This window comes from Alligator mississippiensis, chromosome 2 (assembly GCF_030867095.1).
Source record: "Alligator mississippiensis isolate rAllMis1 chromosome 2, rAllMis1, whole genome shotgun sequence".
Taxonomy (NCBI): Eukaryota; Metazoa; Chordata; order Crocodylia; family Alligatoridae; genus Alligator; species Alligator mississippiensis.
In genome coordinates this window covers 152,713,309-152,725,081 of record NC_081825.1, presented here as the reverse complement: position 1 = coordinate 152,725,081, position 11,773 = coordinate 152,713,309, and the positions used below count along the sequence as shown (strand labels likewise).

At 40.0% G+C, this 11,773-nt stretch overlaps 1 protein-coding gene across 2 annotated transcripts in view; it reads right to left on the bottom strand.

Annotated features, from left to right (window-relative positions):
* Nucleotides 1-674: 674 nt before the first annotated feature.
* Nucleotides 675-11,773, bottom strand: part of MMRN1 (multimerin 1) — a 71,010-nt gene continuing 59,911 nt past the window's right edge. For both annotated transcript variants that reach the window (XM_019488097.2, XM_014599979.3), the window contains exons 7-8: nt 9,568-9,714; nt 675-7,383 (exon numbers count right to left, since the gene is read on the bottom strand). In XM_019488097.2, the coding sequence (XP_019343642.1) occupies nt 6,962-7,383; nt 9,568-9,714 (569 nt within the window). In that variant the 3' untranslated portion in view covers nt 675-6,961. The remainder of the gene's footprint in view (nt 7,384-9,567; nt 9,715-11,773) is intronic.

The following is an 11,773-nucleotide window of genomic DNA, read 5'->3' as shown; positions in this document are numbered from 1 at the left end:
GGCTGGGTGGGGTGTAATTAATTGGTGGGTGCCCACTGGCTGGAAGAAATCACTTGGTGGACTGGATCCAGCCCTCAGGTCTTATTTTGCCTGCCCCTGGATTAACTGGTTCAGAGAGGCATGAGCTTTTGGATGAAGTAGGCTGTTGCCTATGAAAACTCATGCCTCTCTGAGCCAATTACTTTCTAGTACCTGTACACAAGCTGGGAGGCTGCTCTGACATGCTGTAATTACAGCATGTTGGAGTAAACTCAATCATGGTAATTACCACACTCAACTCAATTAAGTGTGGTAATTACTGCACTCTGGCCAGCTTCCACGTCATGTGTATCAATGTCTCCATGCTTCAAAATGGCGGCAGGGGTGCTTTAACTAAAGCTCATTTGACTAGCTTTAGATAAAGTGCCCCTGCCATTATTTTGATGGGTGGGGATGCTGATACACAAGATGCCTCAGGCACTTTAATTAGAGCACTCTAATTACAGTGCTCCCCCTACCCCTGGAGCACATGTAAAAACTGCCACTCTGCCCTGCCTTTTGCCTGACTTCAGACTAACATGACTAAGTACCTTTCTAAACCATTGGAGGGCAAATTTTCATGATTCACAAAGGCAAAATGGTGTTTAGATCATACATTATTGCTAATGTTCAAGAATGAGAACAAGTCTGCATACTGAAAAGAAAAACAAGACTTTATTGCATACATGACACATACAATGGTGTTGAAGTCACAGCAGTCATTGTTGAATTTTACTGATACAGTAGATTAATGTGATTCAGGAAATATAATGGCCTATTTCAAGACAAATCAAGACAACTCTCTTTTGCTACCTCTTTTTCAGATATCTGGGATGATAACGACTCACCTGGCTCAATGCTATGGCCTGTACTTTGTAATAATAGGCTGAAAGAATGAATAAATGTGAGGCTGATCGGTTAAAAATTAGATTGAATAATCTGGAATTTAGTATCCCCATGGAGGCATATCTGATTCCCATAAAGGATTATTCACATCCTGGATGTTACTAGATTGACTGTATTGATGCCGTTATGATATGCTCAGTAAGGTCAGTAAATGACTCATGAGTAAAACCCATCAATGAGAGTTTGATTTTATATTATAATTTATCTGGGTGATGTCTTTGTCTTTATCTGTCTTCTACAATGCCAGCATCACTATCAGGTCTTAATAACAGCATACTGCTTGCAAATGCATATTCTTGCTAGACCTATGTTGTATCTACAATTTATTGGGAACTAGTGTAAAATGATCTTTGAGTAGCATATAGTTCTTCTCATGTAATTGAATTTTTAGTTCTTAATAAGAATTACCTTCAAAAATAACTCAAAGCACATAGGTCCAGAGCATCAAAGGAATTTAGGCACAGGACTTCCATTGATTTCCAAGAGAGTTAGAGGCACAGAATCCTTTGAAAATCCCACTCAATGCCTCACTGTACCTGTATGTGCCTAAGCCCTTTTTAAAATTCTGCCCTTATTTACTGTTACTTCAAATGTAATAATTCTTTTCCATGGGAGGGGAAAAAAGAGCAATAGGAAAAGAGATAAGTAGAAGGAAGCTAATAACTCTTCTATCTATATCTCAGCATCAGCACACCATGTACTTACTACTGCTAGAGGCTTGTACAATGGGGTGCGGTGGAAAGACTAGGGCGGTAATAGTTATTCAACTAGAAAAGGGGCTGTATGCTTTGCTAAAAAAAAAAAAATAACCCTTGGCATGCTGATCTCAGCATGAATGTTAAGTATAGGAAGGGCTGGGGAATGTATTCAGTGATAACTAGATTGGTATAGGTGAGATAATAATAATACAAAGCTCCAGAGTAAATTGGATGGGCTTGTCAAAGCCAAACTAGATAAAATGTTGCCATGGTTATTGGCAAATAAATTACCCAAATAAAGAGAATTCTGTTCACTATACTGTACAAAGGCTGGGAATAGACTTTGTGATCCTTTATAAGGGCTTTGGGTAGATACAAGCATTCAGACTTGCAGCCCAGAGACTGTATCATGGCAGAATTCAAGTTAAAGAATTAAAAGGCAGATGAAAGGATGGCAAAATGCTGTTGGAGCCACTGTTGGGGAAGATTCCTAAAAGGGTCTCATGAGAATGGAGATTGATTGATAGATCGCTGTCTTTTCTGCATAATGGGTAGTCTGACTGATTTTATTGATCCTCAGTTATGTTCAATATTGTATGCTTCATTAGTTCAGATAACTGATATACTTAGTCACATGCCCATTAATGAGATTTGAAGGCCAAGACAGATATATATGTATATGTGTGTGTGGTGTGCGTGTGCACACGCACATGTGTATATAATAAAGATAGACAGACACACACAAGCTGCCAGTTTTTAACACTACATACAGTCAAATCCATATTGTTTTGTGTATTTGAGGCAAGACACCATTGTGGATTAATGCACAGTATATACTTGCAAGGAGATGCAGCTTGGTATGCATTTACTATTTATTGAAACAAGATGTTTTTTCCCTTTTATTGGTGCCACAGGAATAAGCATTAAACATACTGTGTATCAATAAGATGATTTGCTATTATTGTTTCTCAAAGGCCTAGAATTCCTGGTTTGAAAGAAATTAATTAGTTTTTGTAATAGGAAATATAATAATAATAAAACCTTTTAAAAAAAAGTGATGACCTCTCAAGAATCAGGCTGTTGGGAGAATATAATTAGTGCCTATGAAAATGGAGACCCAGCCTGAAGGATTTAAAGGCAAGGGCAGCAAGGGTAAAGAAAGTCACATTAAAAAGAGATGCAGTCTCTGGTGGGTCATTTGAATTTCATCTGCAGGGTAATTTCCACGCCATTTAGCCATATCCACAGCAGGAATAAAGAGGACTAAACATGTTATTAAAATGACAAAAGTCATACACAGGGGGATTTGGGCATGTGGGCAGTGCGTTTGATAAAATTCAAAGATACGGTAGGATGAGTTAGTGACAAATCAGGGATTTCAAGTGTTTACAGAGAGACATGGTATGTCAGGGGAGAAAGGGTCAGGAGTGTACTCATTCAGGGTTCATAGTGTGTTGAGGATTAGTCTCATAAGCAGAAGAAAGGATTACCAAAAAAAAAAAAAAAAAGATCTATTAGCAAGGTTTGCAATTGTTCCCCAAGGTGGTAGGGAACAATTGGGCAAATAGTTCAAAGAACAGTAGGGTATTTTTGCGACAATATATGTATTAAGAGACCCATTATTAAACAATTAGTGGATTTAGCGCTACAGGAAATAAGTTTCTATTGAAGGTGTTTATTTTCTCTTTGAATTTCTGAAGTTTAAATACAGACTTTTCAAAACAAAGCATGGACCTCATTTTTGTAACCCAATGACTGATGTGAGCAAAGAAATGATAAGGAGCTTTCTTTCAGATCATGGGATTCATAAGAAAAACAAAATGTAGTGGGTTAACCTGGACCGAGGTAGGTTTGATACATTTCCTTGTTTTGCATAGGCTTGCCATTCCTCAGCAGGGATTAATTCAAGCTTAGAGCAGATGGTAATATCAATCCCTTCAGGTTTCCATCAATTGAGAACAGGCTTAATATTCAGCTGATGCTCTACAGGATTCCCCTCTAGCAAATACTGCTATGGGATGTGCTGAGTCAGCTCATCCCAGCACCACCTCAGCCAAGTTTATGCATAGTGCAGTTTATGATTTTGTTTTCCACATAGTGCAGCTTTAACTTTCTAAGGGTGGGCTTGTATGCAAGGGTGGCTGGTATTTTGGGAAGCAGGGCTAGTTCAGCATGTTATATGTGGCTGTGCATAAAGCACAGTGCTACATATGTCTAGCATGGTACTAAATGCTTGGCACCCTCTTCAGGAAGAAGTTTTTATGTGGAGGTGGAGGGAACTTGCCAGGATTAGCTTCCATCGGGGAAAATACAGACGTTATTATATAAATTTGGCCCAACCTGTTCATTCCTGATCAATGCAGAAGGGCAAAGGCTTGCTACAGCTTTTTGCTTCCATAGAAAACCATTGACTTTGCTTTGAGAACCATGAACTGGGTCAGCATTCATACTCTATGGATTCCTGAAAAGCTGTTCTGAGTAGAGTGCCTGTCTTCAAAGCCCTCTTTTCAGGTGACAGGACTCTAACCTAATTTTTCTAACATCTGTGCATTCTTTCTTCTTCTTGGTTTATGTTTGGGTGCATCAACTGACAAATATTCAGAATAAAACTGAAGTCTAGCACTGAAAAATGTATTTAAACTAACTTGATATTAGAAGTGTAATCCCTCCTGCCTTGCCCCTTGAATAGTCATTTATGTTCAAAAAGAGTGAGTGCCAAGTGGGTGTAAAAGTCTACCAAAACAGGTTTCCCCAGTCATTTAAATCAGTGTTAGCATTTTACATCATCTCTGTGCACGGTACCGTTGTACATGACTGTGCATGAAGTATTAGGCCTGCAATTTTAAAGACAAAAATAGAGTCAGGTTGATACCATTTGAAGAAAATGTATTCTATATGGCTATATGCACAAGCTCAGTGGGGGTCAAGCTTTTGGCCAGTAAGCCCTGCCTTCTCCTGCAGTGCAACTCCAGTTTCCTTCTGCCTGATCTGTTGCTAAGCTCCCTCCTTCCTGCAATTGGTTGCTCTGCTGTCTCCTGCACATGCTGTAGATTTGCCACCCCTGCTTATCATATGGGTTGAAAATGCTGTTTTCTTGGATTAGGCCAATTTGGAATGACCCCTACAGAAGGGAGCCCATTTTACCTGGCATTCATGGTTACTGAATATGAATAATGTAAAGACACAAACAAAATAATATATTCACTGGCAGATTTATAGGACATGTCAGCACTGCCTCCCTTCCTAAAACTGACCAAATAAGCCCTACCGACTTGCTTCCACTCAGATGCATCTCTGGCTGGATATCAGGAGAGTAGACTGCTTGGAGCAGTCTTGAGTACATGCTCTAGCTGTGATCAGGCTTTCTTTCAGAAGAGTTTAGAGTGGTGTTTGGTTGGTACCACTTATGATTGTTCCAAGCTGTATGCTTTACTAGTGTCATGAGCAGAAGTAGAAGCAGTCTTGTTTTGTTGGTGGTAGATCCAGGTTTGGGAAGAAAGCCTTACAGGCATGGCCATAGAGTCTAAGGCCAAAAGGGATCATTAGAAAAAGCTCATTTGACCTCCTGGATAACACAGGCAAATGAATCTTACCCACTAATTTCTTCTTTGAACAACAGCATATCATCTAACAAGATAACTAGTCTTGATTTATGTGTTTCAGATGATGGAGAATCCATCAGATACATATACAAGTTATTTTAATGATCAGTTACCGTTAATGTTTTAAAAGTAAGGGCCTTATTTCTAGGGCCCTACCTAAACTGTGGTGAGATAAAGGGATTTTCATAAGCTGCTTGCTTTGCATGGAGCCAATTTTGCAACCTTTTCATGGAGAGCCCCACCCCCTCACCCCCCTTTCCCCACTGATTGGCTGAGAGGCCAATAGCTCATCTTCAGACTGCAGCATTGCTTTGGCATTGCATCTGGCTTCTTAAAAGGTGATGTCAAAACTCTTTTGCTTTCCTAACTGGCACCTTGACTGAGTCTACATCACTAGCTCAGCCTCTCAATAATTCTCTCTCAAACCACATGCTCTATGTCTGCAAGGATTCCCATGCTTCCTTTGTATTCTGGTAACCTTTTTTCTTTTCTGCCAATTCTACACAAAATTGCGGGAAATGCCATTTTCACGGTGATTGTGGAAACTGCCTATTTTTGTGGTTTATGTGAAGATCATGAAACTGCAAATTAAGTCCCTACTTATTTCCAGTCAGAATTTGTCTAGTTTCCCTTTTTAAGCACCGGAGCTTGTCATTTTTTCCCCTGAAAGATTAAAGAACTGTCTACTATGATACCTTTTACATATAAGATGCTTTACAAAATTATGAAGTGAATATAAAATTAATATACCAAGATATTTGACAAATAATATAACACCAGAAGGAAAAGTGACATAATTTGCATTTGATACAATAAGCTATAAAACTATCGCAAGTTCTATGGTGTTGGTTCTAGCCGTGTTCATCTAAGAACATAGGCGGACAAGGTTCTTCAGGTAAATGTGACATCTTTTATTATTTAGTTGGTCTAATAAAAGATGTCACATTTGCCCAAAGAACTTTGTCTTCCAAGTTCTAAGAAACCTATGCAATGCCTCTGCAGTGAATTTGGGTCACAGAAAAAATCAGGACAATTTAATGCACTGTTTGGAGATAGGGCATTTATACATGTGCTTTGGGAAGGGAGGGAGGGCACTTCAACTAGAGTGGCTGCAAAAGCTGCTCTAATTAAAGTGCCCAGAGCATCTCGTGTATCAGTATCCCTGAGCTGAAAAATGGCAGCAGGGGTGCATTAACTAAAGCTCATCGAACAAGCTTTAATTAAAGTGCCCCTGCCGCCATTTTTCAGTGCGGGGATACTAATACATGAGACACTGGAGTCTGCTGGAGCGCAGTTATTATCATGCTTCAGCAGACTCAGTTAAAGTCTGCTCTGATGCACTGTAATTACGAAGTGTTGGAGCAGCCTTGCTGCACATGTATAGGCACCCATGGTGAAAGACTCTCCACTCCTTTGTGTAAGCACACATATCTGTGTAACACAAGCACAGAACCAGATCAGACCAGTGTTCTTTACATTGGCTCACAGAGGATGATAATTCTACACTTTGCAACCACTGCACACTCATTTTGTTGAGGTGAACATGTCTATACAGTGGTAAGGTTGTGGAGAAACAGGTCTTAGGATTCATGACATTCTGTGTGTCCTGCAGGATGTTAGTGGCTTTTTTTCAGAAACACGTGTTAGGAAATGAATGTATCCAGCAAGACAGGAAAAATTTTAAGGTACTACTGTGCTTGCTACTAGCTGTTAAGACAGTTGGCATTTATGACTGACTTATGTACGATATAACAAGTAACCAGTAAATGTAGTAACAGGTGGATACTTGGCTGGGATGGATCCAGTTGCCAGTCTGAGCCAGACTTCTTGACCATAATTTAACTCCAGTAAAGCACCTCCTGTAATTACTCTATCAATGTACTTGTTACCATTAACGTTTTCAGACTGGAAAGCAAGTTTGTCTATTCCATCAACTACCAAATAGCCAGAGAAACGTGGACTGAATGACTCTATGTTATACCCAAAAACATAAACCCCAAGATACGGAACATGAAACTTTCCAGTTGTTGGGCTAAAGGAAGCTCCATAGTTGACATCCAGATTATTAAATCTGATGGGGCCTGGAGTTGTCATCCCATAGGTGTGAGATGCAAAGAAAGCCACCATCGGTGCATACCTATAAGAACCTTTTGAAAAATCTGCAAAGGAATAAAAACAAATGAGTTACATTTCTTGTTTTTTCCCTCCACGTCCACAAGCTGCCTTGTAGACTAAAGTCAATGTGAATTGTATGTTAGTTTCAAATAGGAACTGAAAATGACATAGTATAGAAACTTTTCCTAAGGCTTTTTGTCAAGTAGCTTGAGCAGCTAAAAAAGAAGCAAAATGAGTTCCTATGCACTGTAGAAAAAGAAAATTTTTACACAATTAGTGCCAAGCATACCTATGAAAGCCGCATTTCAGGATCATAGAATCAGAAGATTAGGATTGGAAGCGACCTCAGAAGATTATCTAGTCCACCCCCTGCTCAAAGCAAGACCATCCCCAACTAGATCCTCCCAGCCAAGGCTTTGTATAGCTGGGTCTAAAAAAACCTCCAGGGATGGAGATTACACCACCTCTCTGGGTAGCCTGTTCCAGTGTTTAACTACCCTCCTAGTGAGAAAGTTTTTCCTAATATCTAACCTAAACTCCCCTTGCTTCAACTTGAGACCACTGCTTCTTGTTCTGTCATCTGTCACCACTGAGAACACTCTAGCTCCATCCTCTTTGGAATGACTCTTCAGGTAGTTAAAAGCTACTATTAAATCCTTGCTCAGTCTTCTCTTTTCCAGACACAATAAGCCCAGTTCCCTCAGCTTTTCCCCATAAGTCATGTGCCCCAGCCCCCTAACTATTTTCATTGCCCTCCGCTGGACCCTCTCCAATTTTTCCACACCCTTTTTGTAGTGAGGGCCCCAAAACTGGACACAGTACTCAGATGTGGCCTCCCCAGTGCTGAATAGAGGGGAATAATCACTTCCCTCGATCTGCTGGCAGCAAGGGAACTTTATTCTTGACTGTTGAGCATTATTATTAAGAAATGCTTTTACTTTTCCTCTTTCTCTCTGTTTCCGACCCCAGGGTCTCTTTCTCTGTGTCACAAATCTGTCCAGAGATGGTGTATGTGATTTGAAGCCAGGAATGTTGCTAGATAAATATGGAAGTGGTTTAGTACTCTTGATAATAAATGCAAAAATCAAAATGTGTTTTTTCCATTCCAGATGAGCATACACACTAATACCCCTGCTAGTGTAAAAAAATATTTTACTCATTATTCATACATAGTTATGAACAAGAAGCAGCCAACAGCTGATAAAAGCCGCATTAAAATCACATTTCATATGGCCCAGATGATTTATTTATTTGCCTGGCTGAAGAAGCATAGTTCTGCTTTCCCTTGTACCAGTGGCACTTATGTGTCCCTAGGGGGCAGATCCTTGATTGGTCTAAATCAAGATAAATCCTCTGACTAGATTCACAAGGCTGTGGATCCGACCATAGACTTTATGGAAGTCTTCTATAGGGTACTGCTACTGGGCACCTTCCAATGGTTTTGTTCTAGCATGCTGACTCATCTGCCATGCCTTGATGGGAGAAAACAATTAATTTACCAAAAAAGGGAAACTACTGATTCACATACAACAATAGATTGGCCTTCACTGCAGGGCTCCACCACCCTCATATCCTGTCCATATCCAACCAGCAGATGTCTGAAAATTCTTGACCTTCTGGCGACATTGACCTCTTCACCCAGCTTGTGACTCCAGTGGGTTTGTTCTGTCGCTGACTCACTCTGTCAACTCTATCCAATAAACAGTCCTGTTCAGTATCATTGAATTGCCCATGGTGGGGACTCGATAAGCCTCTAAGAAAATGGTCCCTGGTCCCTCTGTTACAAAGTCATTGGTATTTAAGATGCAGTCCAAGAAATGCTGGAGTTGTCATTCCTAGTGATGGGCTTTCACTTGCTAGTAGCAAAATTTCATGACATTTCCTTCAAATACTTTTATAACATTTCTTCCACAGCTGCCTTCCTGCTCAATCTACCAGGGAGTTATCTGGTTTTTATAGATAGGCTGATTACCCAGCTCATTTTCAACCTATGATGTTGGCCATATTAAAATAGTGGATTATGAATCTAAGTAGGGATGCACAGGACTTTGCTAGTTGAGCTAAAGGAGTAACATTTTTAGTAGCAGTACTAAATATATTTTCTTTCAACCAGTTGCTAGCAGAGGACACAAAACATTTCATCAGTCAATTATGTCAGCAAATGATTAGAGCTCAGTGGAAAATGATCACATCTACCTGCTTACGGCGTCACTAAATATTATACTTACCAATGGCCAGAGTATTGTCATCCACCAGCTTTGTGCTGCAGTTGACTCCTCCAAAGGGGTGACGACAAGCACAAACAAACTTTTGTTTATCATTGATGCAGGTTCCTCCATTTTGGCAGGGGGAGCTAGCACAGGCCAAATACTGACCTGTTTGAAAGGGTAGAAAAATAATTTGTGTTGATACAGTCAATACAAACCTGCCCACATGAAATCATTCCTCTGCTGAGTTTTGTACTTAGAGCCAACCTCTGAAAGGGTTCAGCTTCCTCAGAACTTTTCCATCCTGTACTCTGCCTCTTCTAGCTCCATGTTGACACACACACACAAGAGTTCCAGAGGCATTAAGCCACTTTTATCTCCATATTCCTTCTGGAGCTTAGATAGATAAGGAGGAAGATATTATTACCCTATTGTTTACAGGGCCCATTGTTGTCTAGCATATTTGCACCTAGGGTACAGCAAAAAGCCTTTCTTCCTTCCTTGATTCATTCTCTGTATAGGAAGACATATCAAAAGAGCAGGTTCATTGCTCAGTATTCTTATTGGGAGCAGACACTTCATGCTGTGTCCACTAACAGTGTTTCTCATAGGCTAGGGTAGAACTAACCCTACTTGAATCACAAAATATGGAATATTTAGCTACTTGAGGTGCACAATTATTTAAATTTAAAATAATAAGATGGCTCTCCAAGGCTCTAAGCATACATTAATTACTTCTGCAATATAGCAAGAGGCTTTAAAATAATCATTTTCAGAGAATCCTTTCTTCCTTTTCATTGTGATAGCCAGCACATACCAAAAACCTATAGAACAAATGTCTTTTGTGATGTACTCAGGTCACCAAATAAGGACCATTTTGGACAGGACAGGATTCTAGTTACTATGGTTTGGTGCTCTCACAAGGAATGCCATGCCTGGATTCTCCTTCTCTTCCATTGTGTGCTCAGGTACCTCCAGAGTTGTAGCAATATTACATGAGGAGAGAATCTATCAGATCAGTGTATCAGAACTTGGGTTATCCTGTTTTGCTCATTCAAAATGTTGCCCCAATTATTTTGAATATGCAGACATGCCCAATTTTGCCTGAAAATTTAGAAAGGCACTTGTGAACATGCTGAAGATGAAGAGCTCCCAAGGCTCTTCCAGTTGTATACATTCTTCTCAGGATGGGAACTTGCAAATTTTTAATTCTCACATAGAATTATGAAATGTATTTTTCCTTGCTGTGATCTTCAGGGCATTTACCTCAGCTATACTAATACAACAGATTCAGGTCTTAAGACCAGAGCCCAGCAGTTGAAATTATGTATAATCTTGTGAAAAGGCAGCAAGTTGGACAGCCTTGATGAGTGTAAATAATAGGATAACAAATCTAAGAGCTAGGTGGGAGTTGAAAGGGCCTTTCATAGAAGTGCTGATTACCCGGGGGAAATGTTGTATCGCCTCTTTTCATAGATACCTCACTAGCACTCATAGAGTTATCTTTAATCTCAAGAACAGGCATTTCAGGTGCTACTGCATTCAGTCACATTATTTCCATGATGAATTTGAGTTCACTGAGCAGAATGTTAAAGCTTTTCGTGCAATGCCCCTTGAGTTTAAACTGATGAAGCTTATGGGTTGGAACACCACAAAATTTCTTGTGTGCCTTATGTCCTTTTTTTTCCTTCCACAAGTATCATTCATCACAATAATGCCTGAAATACAGCAATGCAAGAGCACAGTGGCCAAATGCCACAACACAGCCAGAGATGAAGCACTTGTTCTTCCCCACCCTCCCCACCCCCAGTATTTTCTTTACTTTAGATTTAATTGAACGTACATTTGGCTCTTACTTCAGACCCTCACAACTGTTTAGGTACTCAGCTATTAACTGTTTGCTGTATGGAAGGATGGGGGAGTGGCTAATTCTGCATAGTCTAAAAATATCAATTGCTCCAGATAAACTAGCTAGTGTGGTTGGCACACTGAATGCATTGACAGGTCCGTGAATTGGCCTCTGTTTATGTGTATTTCGGCACACCCAAATGGAAACAAACCATATCTATGAAGCTGACAGGAAAAGAGTCTAATGAAAGAACCTATGGTGGGGGTGAGATGGTTATGTAAGGGCCTACAATGGGAGAATTTTACACTAGGTAGGAACACTTTGACAATGAGCTGGTATAAACTGGCCAATACCTCTACTGAGTCCACTGGAGCTGGG